Genomic DNA, 19654 nt, shown 5'->3' on the forward strand with positions numbered 1-19654 from the left:
TAAGTGCTTCAAACTTATTGTACCATTTATTGAATACAATTTCCCTTCTGTTGAGAAAACTGTGTCTGAGAGACTTTATGAAGTCGTCTTATAGGGAATACAAATGGGAAAAAGCGTACAGATCTACTGGTGTTAAGCAGGATTGTGTGAAATAAACAACCCTGTTTTGCTTAGAAAAATCTGTTAGATCAAGAAAAGAGTGACTTTCCAAGAGAAAGATGGGTTTTCAAGATCTGACCGTGGTATATGGTACTATGTCATTTTATTCTGGAAAAAAGAAAGCATTTACAGCCTACTATTTTAAACTGAAACAACAGCTTTTGCTAATTTTCTAGCTTGCTTTTTTTGTAAAGTACAGTGACCAAGCACAGACAATCATGAGCAAAATGTTGACTTCAAATGAAATTTTGTATGCAATTTTTAATTAAGCAATCCCGTGCAAACATTTTTTTTTCTTTAACATCAGGAGGAAAGAAAACAACCACACTTGGGTGCTGGTGGAAAACAGAAAATGCTTTCTCATTGCAATCAGATTTCAAAGCAGTGGAGTGTAGGGAGGCAGGGCCAAGGCCCTTAGTATTCCTCAGGGTTGCTTGATTGCAAGTCTCGCAAATATGAATCAATTATGTTAGGAGGTACGCCTTGCAAGAGAAGCCTGCAGAAGGAAAGACCACCTAGAGAGGACAAAAAGGAAAAGGCCAAGTCAAAACCGTCTACATGAAAAATTACTGAAATACTACTTCCTGACTAGCTGCCTAGAAATGTGACTAATTATGTTCCAGTTAGTCACAAAGATTCATTCAGTCCTACTGGGAAATCTCCTGCATTTAGTACATTTAGAATTTAAAGCAGTTGGCATCTAGAAGGAAAAGCAAGTTCCCGGCAGATCCATAGCAGTTTCTTGTTCCCTGCTATTATTCCATCTTAGTTTAAATTCCTAACTGGTTTTGGAAAGGATCTATTGCTCTTTTGGGTTTTGGGATTCTTCTATAGATGATTTAAGCCCTCTGGTTGAATGGCAGAGTAGATGTAGACCATGTTATGAATCAGTGAGAAGAACTGTTTTCCTGTTCGTTAATGTTCCTTTTAAATTTTTTTTTTTTTAACGTTTATTTATTTTTTTGGGACAGAGAGAGACAGAGCATGAACGGGGGAGGGGCAGAGAGAGAGGGAGACACAGAATCAGAAACAGGCTCCAGGCTCTGAGCCATCAGCCCAGAGCCCGACGCGGGGCTCGACCTCACGGACTGCGAGATCGTGACCTGGCTGAAGTCGGACGCTTAACCGACTGCGCCACCCAGGCGCCCCAATGTTCCTTTTAATTTAGCACAAAGAACTCCAACTCAAGCACAGTGGAGAAGAAAAAAGGAACCACTCCTTTAATTTTGGCTATTTATACACTATCAAAGTGCAAAAATTGGAAAGATTTTGTTAAAAATAGTAAAACGTGTCCAATGCCTTCTGAACGTGAAAAATCCTACTACTATTTCAAACTTACCTTCCATGTGTCTGAATTATATTTATAAAATAAAAGTACCCCTTCACAAGAGAACCCATGAAACTATAAAAATTCATGGTCCTTTAAGGAAGTGCTTCACTACTTGCTAATAAACTCACGTCCAGGCAAAAACAGCATGCCATTTGAACATTCTTAAAACTCCTTTAATGCAAATTTGGGAAAGTCATTCTCCTTTTTAAAAAAAAAAAAAATTCAAGTCACATATTGGTAGAAATGATGCCGCTTATGTACATGTCCATTCCTTGATGCAAAGCGTTCAGAATGCTTGGGTATCATTTTCATCAACATTAAATGCATTAATTCATGCTTTACTGCATTCAACAACTTGCTTCATGTCAACAGGAGATTGTTGTGATGAGTAAGTACTAGCTGTTAATGTCAAGATACTTAAATACAAATTAAAACTACAAAGTTAGAGATTTTAAATAGTCTATTTTCATTGGATTACAGAATGAAAATCATGCCATACTCCACAGGCTTTGTATGGCTTATGACAGTCATAAGCTTCATATGCCAAAACCATATGAAAGCTTACCTTAGATGATAATATACATTCAAAAATCCTTACTGTGCTACAACTAAGGGAAAGAGAGAAAGAGAGAAGTTGTAAGCATTAATAAAGTGCTAAAACCAAAGTTGAGTACTTGTTGGATGAAATTATAGTCATGATTATGATGAGGTGATTTCATTAATCCTTAGTCATGTGAAAGATGTAGGAAAATAGAAGCATATGGAGTGAAGGGCAGGGATCCAGTCACTTCAAAAGGAAAATTAATATGTAAAACATTTATTAATATGCACAACAACTTTGCCTGATCAGGTGGCAAAGCCAACTTGATTGTACAGTGAATATTTATGGTAAAAGCTTCCAAACCATTAGCTTAAAAAAAAAAAACCTACAACATATATATATTGTGTTTTTCAACAAAAGAAAAACAGAGACAAGAGACAAAGCATTAGTGTACATATATATATGTTGAAATGCTAAAAGGCAAAATTATCAAGTAGATAAAAATATTAAACTAGTATATTCTATAATATTGTATTCTGAACTGATTATATATGACTGATCTAAATAAACACAAGGCCTAAACAAACTTAGGGTAGAAAGCTACTCTATGTATAATCTACAAAACCTTAAAGAAAGAGCCCTACTTTGGTCATCTTTTGCAAGCTGACATTATCTCTGGGAATTGTAAACTCAGGCATAGATTTACAACATTAGAGTTTACATCAGGTTGTTTACCCAGTCCCAAAGAACTTCTCAATTCATTATTCCAAATGGGGGTGAATTATACTTGTAGAATAGCACTCATTTATTGTTTAATACATTTAGTAATGGGACCCAAAATTTTCTTTCAAGTTCATAAATATATGAAATAATTTTAGTTCCATGAAAATATCCAAAATGTCCAACAGATGGAGAGGTCATAGACATTCTATTGGTAAATATTTCATTGGAAATCTTAAATATGAAAGTTTCCAAATATTGGATCCAAATATTCTAAATATTTGTGTCCTTTCTTCATCAAAAATGTCTAGAATATTTTTCCTACAACTTAGTAAATTAAAAATGCTCAACATGAATCTAAGGAAACTACAGCAGAAATTATCTTAAAGGAAGATCATATTTCTCTTCATTTGGAAAATGAAAATATTAAAGAAATGTCATTGATTCCCAAGTTTTGATAATCTGATATCTCCAATGAGGTCATCTTAAAATGTAGCTCTTTGGCTTTATTTATGGGGATGTGTGGTATAGTACTTAGTTTTCTGACAAAACATAGTGCCTACATTAATTAATATCCTTGAATAATTTGGCCTTCCTGTTCATGGCATAAACACTGTATGCCATGAGCTGCTAACAGATACAATGAAAAGCAAATGAGAAAGTCAAGCTTTACATGCAAAGTGCGATTTCATGTAAGAGGAATGGAACAGAAAGTAGAAATATCCAGTGGGATATGAACTTTTAAAACCTGTTGCTGCCCCTCCAGGAAGATTGGTTGTCCAGGGGTATTTAGTCCTTGATATATCACTGTAGAATTAGAATATTTGTACCAGTATTTATTTATTCTCCGTTGACATTCTTACCTTTTTCTTTTTTTTTTTTTTCACAGCTTAACTTGATTCAAGTCACCTATTATCAGATAACAATCTGATGATAAACAATCTTGGGTTTACTCTTAGGACTAAAAGTTTTCACCAATATACCACAGTTGATGCCTTATTATGAACTCATGTACTAGGATACATTCTTTATATTATTAAATTCAGTTACTATATAATTTAATATATGATTACTATAAATGATATATCATCTATCTGTATAGTATTATTTGCTTCTATGGAGGATCTCAAATGTTGAACCATTTATGAAATAATCATTTTACACCATTAGCAACATTCTTTTATTTTCAAAGCATGCAGAAGTAGTACTAGTTTTTTGTTGGATTTTGTTGGATATTGAGACATAAGTACCAACAATACTTTAAAAAAGCTAGGGGTTGAGAAACCAGATATATTTGCAACTCTTAACTTAGTTTGAATTTAGAACTAATAAACAGATAAAAATAATGCTTAAATTTGTAAACACTTTCTCAATAGTCATGTTTGACACTTTGTAAGAATATTATTGTTTTATATTTGAGAGAAAAAAATTTAAAAATTTCTACTTATTCAGTTATCAATCTACTATACTGTATTACTTGAGAATGGACAGAAATCATAGCAGAAAGAATACTTTTTTTTAAGTTATGAAAAAATTTTTTCAAAAAGTGTCTTTATTTATACTAGATTTAAGACTAAAACCTCTTTTTTAACATTAATACTTTAAGTATTTACTATTTTTTTCTAAAATAGATATTTACAAAGTTATCTTTCTGACTTTTGAATCATAATTTCTTCATTACAGAGAGGTAGAAAAAATAAAGATTTTGGTTATCACAGAAAAGCAATATAACATAATAAGAAAAAGAGAAAAGACATTAGGATCATGTCACCCATTATCTCATAACAGAGACTCTGACAGCTATAGTTTTCATGGTATCCCAAAGTACCATTTGATTGTCAAGAAAAAAACTCCAGTATAAAAATTACACCCAATTACTATAAAAATTGATTAAGATGACAGGTTATTCTGAGACTTTTCTACCACATAAATCCTTATATGTTTCTTGGTTTACATTAGTTGCAGCATTTCTAAAAACTAATATAAATGAAATACATACCTATAAATGGAAAATTTTTAATGAGATTTTAAAAGCAACTGATTATAATACAATAATATGGATATGCTATATTCTCTATGTGCAATATTAAATGCTAAATTAGCAAACTTACCCATATATATATTAGAAGTTTCACAAAATAGTAAACTAATTAAAAATCGTGTAAATTCCTTAATTGTAGCTTCATTAGATGAGCTTTGCACTAGACTTTTTTAAATAAATGGATTATATCATGAAAGTCATATTCCCTTGACTTTACTCATCCTCACCATGCTGTACACATGCTAGCATTCCACTGACATTAATATTCATTTAGTTAACAAGAATTGCAAGAGATGAGAATAAGTCTATTTAAACAAATCAGAGTGAATGCAGAATGTAATAATGTCTTCTGTCCCAGAATTCTCTCTCCCCTTCCTCTGCCACCCCCAAACATTTTAGCACGTAATTTGGATTTTGCAGTAAGGACGATAAATAAATGATTTTCTTCCATTTCAGTTTATACATGAGATCTTTGATGTCATACCTTTCACCTCCAGTTTGCATTCGATCTCCACTGTCCCAAGGTCATTGACAGCTTTGCAGCAGTAAGTGCCTCCATCATAGGGGCTAGGCTTGCGAATCTCCAGAGTACAGACCCCTTGGTTGCTGAACATCCTGTATCTTGGGTCATCCACAATAGCAACTTTGTTTTTCATCCAGGTTATTTTGGGCTGAAGTTAAGATTGAAGAAAATAAGTCAAAATATATCAGTAATTAGCATAATAAATAATAGACCATTAAAGCCAGTGACCAAATTTTAAAGCATGGCTTAGAAAGAAAGTATATCTGAGAAGAATCCACATCTACTTGAGCACTGTTCCTTTCAAATTAAATTCTACATGGTGCTTGGCAAGAAAACAAATGGGCAGGTCGGAAGCAAGCCAGACTTGTTCAGAAGACAGCTCTGGGGCTCTCTTCCCAAATGAATTCAGATGCATTCTAATTTGATCTACAGGTTCCTGATGTCAACTTACCCTGGAGAGTGTATGTTGCTGGGCATTTTTCAGAGAATCCTCATAAGGTGTCACAACTATCTGATTTTCCCCACTTCCTTTTCCTGACATTCTTTTCTAATTCTTTAGGGGCTGCTTATGCCTCCTCACCATTTCATCTCTCCTCAAAGAGCTCTATTCATCTAGTGGAATGGGTCCACTTCAGATAATGCAAGATCGGTAATGACCAGTCACCCAGGAAGCTGACTCTATTCTCCTTGGCCTCTGAATTACATTCGATCACCCTTGACCCTCCCCTGCCTTCCCATATTCTCTTCTCCCTTTGGTAAATGTACACTCTCCATATTCTCTCTTCTGCCTCTTATATGCTTTTGCCTTGCTCAGACTCTAGAGACTTTCTTTTCTGTCTCCTTCATACCATCATCTTCCTCCCTCCATCCTTCTTCGCCCTTTCAAATGGGAGCATTCACTGAGGCTTACCCCTTGGACTTTGGCTTTTTGATTACTAGTCTCTTTCCTCAATGATATTCCTTTCTATAGTTTCGGCTCCAAGAGATGGAATACAGCACCCCCATGCCTAGGATGAGTCACAGCTCTGGCCTTTCTCTTAAGCTCTGGTGACCTCTCCTCTCCCTCCTGGTCATTCCTGCTTGTATCGACATCACTTCCAACTAAAGATGAATTCAGGATCTTCCTCTCATTCTCAGTGTAACTTCTCCCTTGACTCGTCTATTCCTGCTGATGGTATATGCAGGAATCATACCACTTTGCAATGTCTCCAAATTCTAGGGCACTTTTCCCACAGTGCCACCAGGAAAAAAAATATCTCTATGGGAAACATTCATTAATTCGTTGCTCTTTTCAAATGCCATCAAGAAACCTTAAAACCTTTCTAAATCTCTTCAATCAGATATGATTTCTTCCTTCCTAGGACAGCACATTTTATATTCTGCCTTGCATTACAGTATCATCATTTGCTTTAATCTATTTTAGAAAATTTGATGAATCAATATTACCACCAGATTTTTCAGGTGAAACAATATTACTTCCATCTCCTTACCTCTCAGTATTTTTTAAAATGGGTGTTTTGGGTTTTCCTAAATAGTCATCTTTTATTTAGTAAAGAAATATAAGCATTTTTTTACTACTGTATTTAAATAGTGGACCTAATTATCCACCAACACCACAATGCTGCACTCTCCTCCCTATCCCAGAAAAAGATACAATAGCACAACTTATATTGTTATTTGCAATTATAATGTGTCTAACATAAAACAAAAAGGGGATTTGGGGGCACCTGGGTGGCTCAGTCAGTTAAGCATCCGACTTCAGCTCAGGTCATGATCTCACGGTTTGTGGGTTTGAGCCCCGCATCAGGCTCTGTGCTGACAGCTCAGAACCTGGAGCCTGCTTTGGATTCTGTGTCTCCCTCTCTCTCTGCCCCTCTCCCGTTCATGCTCGGTCTCTCAAAAATAAATAAAAATGTTAAAAAAAATTTTAAAACAAAGGGGAATTTGGGACTAATTCTTAAATTTAACTAATGTGATTGAAAAAATGGTACCTTAGGATTTCCTCTCACACTGCAGTTCAGGGTGGCATTGTAACCAGCCACAGCATAGGTGTTAACCAAAGGCTGAGTAAACATGGGTGCCTCCGTGAAATCAAAATCTTCATACACTGGATTTTTGTAGATTTTACCTTAAAAACAAGCATTAGAAAAACACAAATTGGCCTGAGAATATGTCATTCTTGGCATACTTTATTCATGGTTAAAACTCCCCTGAGCTTATAAAAACATGTAAAAATATGGGTGAATTCCACACAACATTCATTCTGAAGTGTACAAACGGACAATCGCACTGGGACACAAAGTCAGTACGGCCATCTGAGACTGAAAGAAATACTGAGAAGAATCTGGTATCTGAATATTTTGATCAACAGTATATTTTAATGTAAAGGCAATGAGCAATGAGGACTTTAAGGACAGTGGTTTATGAGGAAATGAAATTCCTATCTCTGATTTTAGCCATCCAGACCCACAGCCCAGAAGTTGGAAAGAAGTCAGAAAGTTTATATTTTTTAAAAAATGCAATATTAAAAATAAAAACAAGGGGCACCCTGGGTTGTTCAATCAGTTAAGCCTCTGATTCTTGATTTTAGTTTAGGTCATAATCTCAGTTTGTGAGATTGAGCCCCACGTTGGGCACTGTGCTGACAGAGTGGAGACTGCTTGGGATGCCCTCTCTCCCTCTCTCTGCCCACCCCCTCTCAAAATACATAAATAAACAGTTAAAAAATAAATAAAAATAAAAATTTTTACTGGTAAAATCAACATTTTAGTCAAACATTTTTACCACAATTTAAAAATATGTGTTTATCAGTTTCTGAATTCCCTTTCACCACATCTCTATAGCCAGTCTTCTTGAGAACATCTAGTCATTGAAAACTGGGGTTTCCAGATGTCCAGTTGTAATATTGTGATTTATAATAAGAAATACATTAAAACCTTGGTTTGCAAGCATAATTCATTCCGGAAACATGCTTGTAATCCAAAGCACTGGTATATCAAAGTGAATTTCAGGAAACATTGGCTTAGTTATGATCACGTGATGACCGGCATCACATACTACTAGCACTGCAAGACAACTCGTTTATCTCATAAAAATACATTAGAAATGTTCGTGTCTTGCGGAACACTCGCAATCCAAGACTTCACTGTAAATATTTGGTCTTCTGGCCCCATTTCTGTCACAGAGCTCCTAAAACCCTTGAAATTTCCTAAGGGAGGAAAGTTATAAAAGGGTCTTTTGTTAAATTAATGAGGTGACCTTTGGACTGAAGGATGGGGACTTGTTGCCAGCTGTGATTAGTGGTTTCAAACTTTCAGTCCCATCCCCAGACCTCCAGGGAAGGGAGAGGGGCTGGAGATTGGATTTAATCCTGGTAGGGAAGCCTCTATAAAACAAAACAAAACAAAACAAAACAAAACAAAACAAAACAAAACAAAACAAAACCAAAAGGAAACCCCTCACACCCCCACATACTGGAATTGAGTCCAGAACCTCCTTATATGAGTCCACTGCTAACTCACCATCCTTGGCGATCACAGCACTCTCCTTAGTCATTGTTGCATCCTCACTGAGGCCACACATGTTCTCAGCAAAGACCCGGAAATAATATTCATTTCCTATGACCAGTTCAGTAATGGTAGCATTGGTTCGGTGGTAATGCTCAATGACAGTGAACCATTCCTAAAGGAAAAAAAAAATTTTTTTTTGAGAAAAATCATCTAAAAACACACAACTATTCCAACTGTTGATTAGAATAAACAGTGGGGATGTTTTATTAACTATGAGAAAAATAGCACTGATTTTTATATTGAGAGTACTAACAACGTACATTTAATTTGTTTAACATTTTATAATATACTTATACTTGATTATGTATAATTTAATATTTTTTTAAATCTTTATTTATTTTTTTTTTTGAGAGAGAGAGAGAGAGAGAGAGAGAGAGCGTGAGTCAGGGAAGTGCAGCAAGAGAGGGAGACAGAGAATCCCAAGCAGGTTCCACACTATCAGCACAGAGCCCGATGAGGGACCTTGAACTCACGAACCATGAGATCATGACCTGAGCTGAAAGCAAGAGTCAGATGTTTAACCGACTGAGCCACCTAGGCACCCCTATAGTTTAATCTTCATTTACACATTAGATTCATATACCCTAGATGTCAACTCCTACCTTTATATTTTCTTCCTAAGTGTACAGTGTCTGTCACCTATCTTTTGTATAACAACATCTGATTTTAGAATTTTAGTGTAAACAGGGGCGCCTGGGTGGCTCAGTCAGTTAAGCATCCAACTTTGGCTCAGGTCACGATCTTGCGGTTTGTGAGTTCGAGCCCTAAATCAGGCTGTCTGCTGTCAGTGCAGAGCCCAATTTGGATTCTCTGGCCCCCTCTCTCTCTGCCACTCCCCCGCTCTCTCTTTCTCTCAAGAATAAATTTGAAAAAAAACATTAAAAAGGGATTTTTGTGCAAACATCTATTCTGAAGAAGAGATGATGCTAAATCACTAGAGAAAAATTAATATCACCCAATAAGTTTGCCTAATATTAAAGTAGGTTCTTCTGGGTCTTTGCTCAGATATTAAACCTCTTCCCTGACTGTTCACCCTCCCACCATTCTGTGCTGGTGATACTCTTTCACCTTAACCTGGCTAAGTTTTCTTTGCAGCACTTGCTACCTTAAATGACATTATATATTTACTGTTTTACTTGTTTCCTGTCTACCTCCTCCACTGAAATGGACACAGCACGATGAGAAGAAAACACAACTTTTCTTCTTATCCCTGTATCTCCAGTGCCTATTATAATACCTGGCACATAGTAGGTACTATGCACAAAATAAATGTTTATTGACTACCCGAATGAATGAATGAATGAATGAGAAGCTAAAACAAGTAATTTTCTTTTCAATTTTTCCTCACCATACCAAGAAATATAGTGGTCTCAAAGTTTATCTTGCAACCAGTAGAGAACCACAGATGTTTAGTACCACTAATTGAGAAAATACATTTTTTAGATGTTTTTAAATTTTATTTTTATTTATATTGAGAGAGAGAAAGAGAAAGAGAGAGAGAGAGAGAGCATGGGGGAAGGGCAGAGAGAGAGGAGAGAATCACCAGCAGGTTCCGCCCTTCCGCCCTGTCAGAGCCGGACTTGGGGTTGAACACATGAATCATGAGATCATGACCTAAGCTGAAATCAAGAGTTGGACGCTTAACCAGCTGAGCCACATGCTTTCAGGTGCCCCAAGAAAATACATTTTCTGATAAAAAGTGCATAAAGGAAAAGGATTTTTCTTAGAATTTTTAGGGGCCATCATTATCTCAGTATTTTAGATATATATTTTTTAAGTAGGCTCCATGCCCAGAGTAAGAGCCCAACACAAAGTGGCTTGAACTCACATCCTTGAGATCAAGACCTGAGATGAGATCAGGTATTGGACACTTAACTGACTGAGCCACCCGGGTGGTCCATATTTTGAATATTTTTAGGACACCAGGCAAATGTAGTTATGACTTCCTTTATTCCCAGAGCACTTTATTCCAAAATTTATTCCAGCATTTATTGTATTGCTTTGTCATTTGGTTTTATGATGTTTTTCTTCTTGCCTAGATTGTGAGTGCTCCTTTTTTTCCCCCCGATCCAGTAGCTAGAACAGTGCTCAACATAAGTGAAGAATAAATTAATGTGTTGGCACACATAATGAAAAAAATGTCTATGAAGTTATGAATGACAACAGGAATTTAAGTGAAGAGTAGCATCTGTAGCCACAATGAGACAATGGTGTGGTATCTCCTGGGAATTACACTGGACAGACAGAAACACAGGGGTGCAGAGGTTGGGGATCAGTCTCTGTCACCAGTTAGAACTCAGTCAACAGTGAGAAAGTCCATCCAGGTTCACCTGGACTTGACTGGCTATCCAAGAAGACAAGTTCTTACTGACATCTACTAGTGTAAATGCCTGAAGACTTCCTGTCAATATCATTAAGTATGATATTTCACTCTTCCTATGAGAAAGAAGAGGGGCTCGATGCCATTGTGTGCCCAAATATTCATTTATTCATTCATTCACATACAGGTAGGGCAGTAGTACGGTGTAGAGGATGGATTCTGATGCAGGAGCACCTAGACTTTAACATTTAAAATGGTGATCTCGAGCAAGTCATTTATCCTTTCTGAGCCTCAGTTTCCTCATCTATTAAATACAGGTAATAATAAATCGTACTCTGACTAGGTTGCCTCTTGAACACACTAATAAGCTCCTTCCCTCTTCAGGAACTTTGCACTTGCTGTTCTCTTCAGAATCTTTCTTTTCTAACTGGTCTCTTTCTATACATGTTATCCAACATTTATTTTACAAGGAGAAAGAGTTGCATGGATATAAATCTGAGTCAGAATCCAGAGTGACTAAATATTTGTTGAACAAATGAATGTATTGAATTCCATTGAGCACTATGTCAGCTGCTTCATACTGTTTTAGCCTCATGATAACCAAGCAAAGTAAATATTCATGTCCTTAAGAGGACCTCATGCCCTGCCCCCCTTTACTTTTGATGAAATGCGATTTTGCTGCTGCTAAACCAGAGATGGCCAGACCTTACCATGCTCTTCTTATCAGCTTTCTGGATCGTGTACCCTGTGATGGCTGCATTTCCATCATCCTTTGGTGGTATCCATGATAGAGCAACATTCTCTCCCCAGACATCCTCAATCTTCACCAGTTGAGGTGGACCTGGACGGTCTAGAGGACGAATTCATGACATCATTATGAGGTCATTTTCCCTCCCAACATATGCAGTGGTCCCCCACCTTAATGGCTGTTTTGCTTTCAGAGGTTTCCATTACCCCAGGCAACCAAGATCCGGAAGCAGATGCTCCTCCTTCTGATATAGTGTCAGAAAGTCAGTGGTAACCTAATGCTATGTCACAACGCCTGCATCATTCACCTTACTTCATGTCATCATGTAGGCATTTTATCATCTCACATCATCAGAAGAAGGGTGAGTACAGTACAGTGAGATATTTTGTGAGAGAGATTAACTTTTATTACGGTACATGGTTGTACTTGTTCTGTTTTATTGTTAGTTACTTTTGTTAATCTCTTACTGTGCCTAATTTATAAATTGAATTTTATCATAGGTATGTACGTATAGGACAAAACAGCATATATAGGGTTTGGTACTACTCACAGTTTCAGACGTCTGGGAACCTGTCTCCATCAATAAACAGGACTGCTGTACTTCATTGTAGGAAGATATTTTAAAATGCCCTTCCTTCCCTGCATTTCTACCCACATTTCTTTCACCATTCTTAAACTTTAGGAGAGTGGAATGCACTCCAGCTAAGCTCATCTGGAAACTCTTGACTTTTATCTTCATGGAAAGACAAGGATTTTGAAAGGAAAATTTAAATGAAATTTCAAACCTCATCAACCTTCACTCCAAGAGCAGGCTACTGGCAATGAATCACAAGGCTACACTGCCTAATGGGAAATGTAAGCTGACCCTGGGCTCCAAATCTTAGAGCCCATCTGGGCCAAGCAGCTCTGGCTTTTGGTGCGCGGCATGGAGGCCACAGCCTGTGAGTGGGTTCCTCTGCTGTACCCAAAAGGTGCCTTTAACGTGCATGAATAAAACTTATTTTATCTCTCTGCCAATGTTAAATTTGGAACCAATAAAATAACTAGAATAATAATCATTATTTATTGAACACTTTGAGTGTGCAAGCAATGTCCTGGGCACTTAGAACTACCTGTTAAAGTAACTACATGGCAAAGTGGAAAAGAGAAGTCCTTCTGTGTGTTTCAGAGGGAAGGTGCTCTTCCAGACCTGGAGGCTCCCATTAGAGTGGGGCTTCCATGGGGGTTCCCATTAGAATGGAGCCCAGCCAGATCCAAGGGCACAGGGTAGCCTCAGCACTCCCCTCAACTTAACAGAAATCAAGAACGGTTAGCCAGTAGGAAGACAGTACTTAGCTTAAAGGGCATGAAATTTCAGCCAACAGGAAGTTTCTCCTTTAGTGAGAAACTCCTAGTTTCAGCAAATTTGCTGAAATATAATAATAAAAATGACTGGACTGGAAACAAGGCTTCTGTAGCTATGCTCTTAGATGCATTTCTTCGCATTGCAAAAATTACAGAACAGTTCAAGTGAGAGGGGCCTATCTGTGAGAGATCCTCCCTCTATTACCCTAACTCTGGACAGAAGTAAGAGCTACACTTATTTATTCATTTATTTGGACAGGAGAGTGAGTATCTAGCCCTGTAGGAATAACCAATTAGGTGTTTAACTATTTAGGTACATCTTCCTTACATTTGAAAAAACTCTTCCCTCTCCATTAAAACTGTATTAGTTGAAAAATTTAGGTGTGGTAAGAAACATGTTAAACTATGTTTAGAATCTGCTTTGTTTTTTATGCCAGAATTCAAAACAGGAAATAGTTTCATCATCAAGGACTTGAGAAACAGAATAAGAGAGAACTGGATTATGAAGCGGTACAGATGGTTTGCACTAAAAAGTACATATATTAATTTTCTTTAACATATATGCCCTAAGTCTCCATGATTAGTTTTTCTAGTAAGAAAAAAGGTATTTTGAAATACACATTTACCAATGTAATTTTAATTCTAAAAAAAGAATTTTATGGAAAGCCATTCTAACACAAATTCTTACTCTTGCCTTAATGACAAGGACAATTAGTACAAATACTGCTTTGATAGAACATTCTTCCAAACCTACCAACGATCTGGATATCGATTGAAGCCGTTTCCACAAATTTTTCCACTTTGACTTGCAGATCATATTTCCCAGAGTGGCTCCTTTCTGCTTTTCTGATAAATATGATTGTATCAGTCTCAGAGTTGCGAATGTTTATTTGATTCTTATCAATTTCTGCACCATCTTTCTTCCAAGTTAATTCTGGCCTTGGTTTTCCCTAAAGAGAAAGACAGGAAAAAGTAGAGGGGGAGGGAAAACAGATGGTTTCAAGATTTTTTTTTCAGTGTTACAAAAAATGACAGTTGCTGATCCCATTTTCGGCAAGGTTGGAGACAGCCTGGTGGTCAGCGACTATGGCAGAAACAGTAATACTCGCATTGCCTGTTGGTTGCATTCTGTGTGCAAGGCACTACATTAGATACATGAGGTTTACTATTTCCTTTCATCTTCCCATCAAGATAATAAATGTCATTATCCTCACTTTTTGGATAAAGGAATTAAGTGACTTGCCTAAGGCCTTGTGACTTAAGTGCTGGAACCAGGTCTTACCGCCAGGTCTCTCTAGCTCCAAAGCCTGTATAACATAGCATAATGGTTAAGAACATGGGCCCTGGAATCTGTATTTGGATGCTGACTCTACCTCTTAATAGCTGTGTGACCTTGGGCAAGTTATTTAAACTCTCTCTGCCTCAATTTCCCAAACTGTAAAATGAGAACAATGATAGTACCTATCTCACAGAATAGTTATAAAGACTGAAGTACTTTTAGTATTATTTTTTTCCAATTTCTTTTTTAATGTTTATTTGTTTTTGACAGAGAGAAAGCACAAGCAAGGGAGGTGCAGAGAAAGGGAGACACAGAATCTGAAGCAGCCTCCAGGCTCTGAGCTGTCAGCACAGAGCCTGATGCGGGGCTTGAACTCACGACCTGAGAGATCATGACCTGAGCCCAACCAAGTTGGACGCTTAACTGACTGAGCCACCCAGGTGCCCCAAGACTGAAGTTCCTAAAGCTTCTGCACACTACATACGTGCTTTATTATTATCTAAATGTACATGATATTATTTCCACAGCATCGTACCACTCATTTCAGACTTGTCTACAATTCTCTCTCTGCTCTTTCTAGCTGCCGAAACTATGCTTTAACAGAAAGTTTTGGGGGATTATAATCTAATTCAAGAATACATGTTTTGGTTTATATTACAAAGGAACTTCCTAGGATTTCCAAAGACCCAGGCTCACCCTGCAGACAGGAGTCGAAGATTAATTCAGTCAGGTAAGGCATAGCCTTCCTTTGGGCTCCTAACATGGCTTGTTGATAGGTTATGATAAAAAATGTGAGAGACCCACATCAAACCCCTGCCTACAGAGCTTGAAGAATGGTCGGGGTGCTTAGACTTACACGTGGGAAGTGGAGAACAATACTGTTAAAGATAAGGAAAAACAGTTCCAGGTTTCACTTCTGTAAATGTACAATTTGCTTTCACTACTGGAGAAACAAAAACCAGAGTTTTCCGATAATATATGCAGTGGAAAAAAAAAAAAGGCACTGGAGGAAGTGTCCACAGACATGGACTCTGCTCTTGAAAGTGCCATTTACTTGTGTGACCTTGGGCAAGTCACCTAACTTCTCTGAACATCAGTTTCTTCTCCTGTCAAGTGGTGGTAAGGAAATCTGCCCTTCTTGCCTCACAAGGTATTTCTTAGGATCAAACTAGATGTTCATGAGAACTCTTGAGGTTCCGCAAATAGATGAACATGACACAATGGTCTCATTGCCCCCTTCCTGGCAGCTGAGCAGCCTCTGGGATGCCATACCTGTGAGGTCCCTGTTCTCATGGTCTTTCCTCCCCCCAGACCCAGTCAGAAGTTAGACATACAGACTCCCAAGATGTGGGAATTGGGATTAGCATTAGCAGTAGACATGGTACAAAAACTGGAGATTTTGCAGCCCAGATTCAGCAGCCCCACTCCAGCCCACGTGCCTGCCTAGTGCCAACTCCTGGTTTTATTTGAGGCTGTGTGGGGAGAGAAGTGGGAGGAACCTCGTCAAGCCACCTCCTTCCTCCCCTGCCCTGTTTATACTCATGTCCTCCTTGGCTTTCGTTTTGATTTCACACACTTTATGTAGAAGGTAATCACTTCTTCGAGCTGCAGGCCCCAGGTGCTGGTGCTGGAACTGGCTGTCTTTTAGCTTGCTTGTCATGGGAGCCCGGGTCTGAATGAGCTGTGTGTGTGTTCAAATGTGTGCAGAGACCTAAATTCTAATTCTAAAGTCTTGCTGTCTGATGTAACAACTACAAGGCTGTTTAAACTAAAGCAAATTAAAATTAAGGAAAACTAAAAATTAATCTTCCCAGTTGCACTGGTTCCAAGTTTCACATTTCAAGTGTTCAATGGCCACATTTGGCTCGTGGCTACAATATTGGACATTGAACCTGTGAAATATTTCCACCATCACAGAAAGTTCCATTGAATAGTGCTGTCTAGGGGTCTAAAAGGAGTCAGACAAGTAATGGGGTGGTGGTACAGTGTGTGTGTGTGTGTGTGTGTGTGTGTGTGTGTGTGTGTGTGTTTATGAGACCAAAACTGATTATTATAGGTGAGGCTTGGTCAATCTTGTAAACAATAGAATCTTTTGCTGGAGCCATGATTTAACAGTGTTTGCATCTTTCAGTTAGTGGCATCAAGATTTCAACATTCAGTTATCCCTCTTCCTTTGGTTTCGGGTAATCATGGGAGGTAAGCACATGATGTTTTCCTGAATATTACTCCAAGAGCTTCACTTAAAATGAAGACTAGTTTTATGGATATATAGGACCAGAAAGAATCTTCAAGCATTTCTTGTTTTGGTATCTCCTTGGTGTTTCCTCTCTGCCCCACTGTAGTCCCTGTCTTCAGACCAGTCCAAGCTAGGTGTCATTTATCTCATGCAGAATGAAAATCTATCAGTTTGATAGATTTCTCAACAAGCACGAGATTGTTTAATCACTCCCCAGATCTCTTGCATTATTTATCTACTTTTCCTCTGAGGAAGTCCTGGGTCATGATGAATTTAAGTGCTAGAGTACCTGTCTCTACTTCTTAAACACCCCAGCACTGGAAAGAGAAAATAAGTGCCCCTGAATTATTACCTGGAAAGGTATAACCAGATTGACAGCTTCTCCAACTCTGCGGATATAGGTTTGCTTCAGGTGCCTTGGGATGCGAATCTTCGGAGGCTCTGAGTGAGGGCAGAACAGCATAATTTTGCGATCAGTAGAGTACACTGGAAATAGGCTTACATAAGCATGCTGGCATGAGAGTCACTGGGATATTCTTGTGCTGATGTCTCTACAGTAAAATCTTAGATGTGCCATTAAAAGATTATGTATGGTAATTTTAGTTCTAAATGCTTTCTTCAAGCAGAGATATTTTCACAGTCTGACTCAACAGAACTTACCCTTGACATCCTTGATTTTATAGCAACTTCCTATTTTTACAGTCATTATAAGCCTAAAACAACTTTATAGAAAAACACCAAGTTTTCTCTTAGGATTTTATATATATTTTTCAGTTTCTGACAGCAAATGCGTCCTGCAATGAACATTCCACAAAAGATCCATAGGCACCACATTAGCTGATAGGAGTGCCCACCTTTTCTCACCAGAAAAAAACAAAACAAAGTTTTAGTACCTAGAACTTGTTATTTAGGTAGTTCTGTTGGAATTGAATAGTAACTTTCTCCTCATGTGGCTACGAGGTACATAATAGGTGGCCCTAGCCCACTATGTATTAATGTTCATTAATTAAACACCATAAAGATACTAGAGCATGTTGTTGCAAACCCATCAGAAGCAGGAAGTCAAAGGCTCATAGGTTCACAGGGATGAGACAGGTGCCAGCACTTGAGGGCTTAGTATGTGGCAGACACTGGACTAAACACTTTTGATGAAGGGACTAATTTAAACCTCAAGGCCACCTTGTAGGATAGGTACTGTTTTACTTTATGATAAAGAAACAGGAGGATAGGAGGTTGAGTAATGTGCCCTTGGTGACACAGCCAGGATTAGAACCTGGAGTTAGCCTTGGGACACCTGGGTGGGTGGCTCAGTCGATTAAGCATCTGACTCTTGATTTTGGCTCAGGTCATGATCTCACAGTTCGAGAGTTTGAGTCCTGCAGTGGGTGAGCTCGAGCCTTACTTCAGGTGAACTCAAGCCCCACTTCAGGTGAACATGAACCCCGCTTTGGGTGAGCCATGCTGCTCTCCCTCTCTCTCTCTCTCTCTCTGCCTCTTGCTCACTTGTGTCCTCTCTCTCAAAAAAAAAAAAAAAAAAAAAAAAGAACCTGGAGTCAGGCTTAAGTCCTATGCTCTACTTAGAAGCATGAACTTCTGAGTTAGAGATCTGAGTTTGAGTCCTGGATCTGATACATGGTAGTTCTGGTTTCAGACACCTGTTCCATAAAATCAGGATGATGAAAGCACCTAATTTGTACAATAGTTGTGAGGATTAATGGTTGAGAATAGTAGGTGTTCAATAAATTTGAGGAGATGATGATGATGATGATGATGATGATGATGGTTACTGATTGTTGGGATTGGAAGAGAATTTGGAGATCGTGTAACTCCCTAACTTTACATATAAGGAAAAGGAGACTCAGCCAGATTCTGTAGTAAACTAAACCATCATCATAATAAAAGCTAACACATATTGAGAGCTTATTATGTGGCAAACACTCTGTAAAGCAGCAACATGGATCAATATATTTAATTCTGATAGCCTCTTGATGTGTCAAGTACTATTATTAAAATTTTTTTTTCAAAGTTTATTTATTTTTGAGACAGAGACAGAGTGTGAGCAGGGGAGGAGCAGAGAGAGAGAGGATGACACAGAATCCAAAGCAGGCTCCAGAGCCTGACATGGGGCTCAAATTCATGAACTGTGAGATTGTTATCTGAGCCGAACTCAGACACTTAACTGACCAAGCCACCCAGGCACTCTTGTCAAATACTATTATTATCTCCATTTTGCAGATGAACAAATTAAGGCTCAGGAAGATCAAGCCTCTTATCTGAGGTCACTAGCTAATAAATGATGGAAACAGGATTCAACTTAAAAAGATTGGCTTCTGAATCTACTAAGAAAATGTATACTCTTCATGCTTTTTTTTAGAAAAATTTTTTAATGTTTATTTTTAAGAGATGGACAGAGAGACAGAGTATGAGTGAGAGAAGGGCAGAGAGAAGGAGACATGGAATCCAAAGCAGACTTCAGGCTCTGAGCTGTCAGCACAGAGCCCGATACGGGGCTTGAACCATGAAATTGTGACCTGAGCCAAAGTCGGACGCTTAACCGACTGAGCCATCCAGACGCCCCACTCTTCATGCTTTCTTGCATCCATCCATCCATCCATCCATCCATCCATCCATCCATCCATCCTGTAACTCACTCCCAATTGTCTGTGGCAGACATGGTCTAGAACTTAGATATCCAGGCCCCCAGTCCAGTGTTCTTTCCCCTGGAACAGGAACTCTCAAATGATTTGGTCTCAGTTTTCTAACATACTCTTAAAAATTATCAAGGACCCGGGGTGCCTGGGTGGCTCAGTCGGTTGAGCGTCTGACTTCGGCTCAGGTCATGAT

The 19654-nt window shown here is 38.1% G+C and overlaps 1 protein-coding gene across 10 annotated transcripts in view; it reads right to left on the minus strand.

Moving 5' to 3' along the window:
• Nucleotides 1-19654, minus strand: part of MYBPC1 (myosin binding protein C1) — an 88966-nt gene continuing 69312 nt past the window's right edge. For 5 of the 10 annotated variants that reach the window (XM_086712538.1, XM_086712542.1, XM_086712536.1 and 2 more), the window contains 7 exons: nt 17163-17251; nt 14050-14245; nt 11914-12053; nt 8836-8995; nt 7306-7442; nt 5276-5462; nt 1-674 (listed from right to left, as the gene is read on the minus strand). In XM_086712538.1, coding sequence (XP_086568664.1) covers nt 574-674; nt 5276-5462; nt 7306-7442; nt 8836-8995; nt 11914-12053; nt 14050-14245; nt 17163-17251 — 1010 coding nt within the window. In that variant the 3' untranslated portion in view covers nt 1-573. Of the gene's footprint in view, nt 675-2054; nt 2098-2581; nt 3558-5275; nt 5463-7305; nt 7443-8835; nt 8996-11913; nt 12054-14049; nt 14246-17162; nt 17252-19654 lie in introns of those variants that run through there. The other 5 variants (XM_086712539.1, XM_086712534.1, XM_086712535.1 and 2 more) reach the window with 4 other exon arrangements.

Source organism: Puma concolor, chromosome B4 (genome assembly GCF_028749965.1).
Source record: "Puma concolor isolate L17-30 chromosome B4, mPumCon1.1.hap2, whole genome shotgun sequence".
Lineage (NCBI taxonomy): Eukaryota > Metazoa > Chordata > Mammalia > Carnivora > Felidae > Puma > Puma concolor.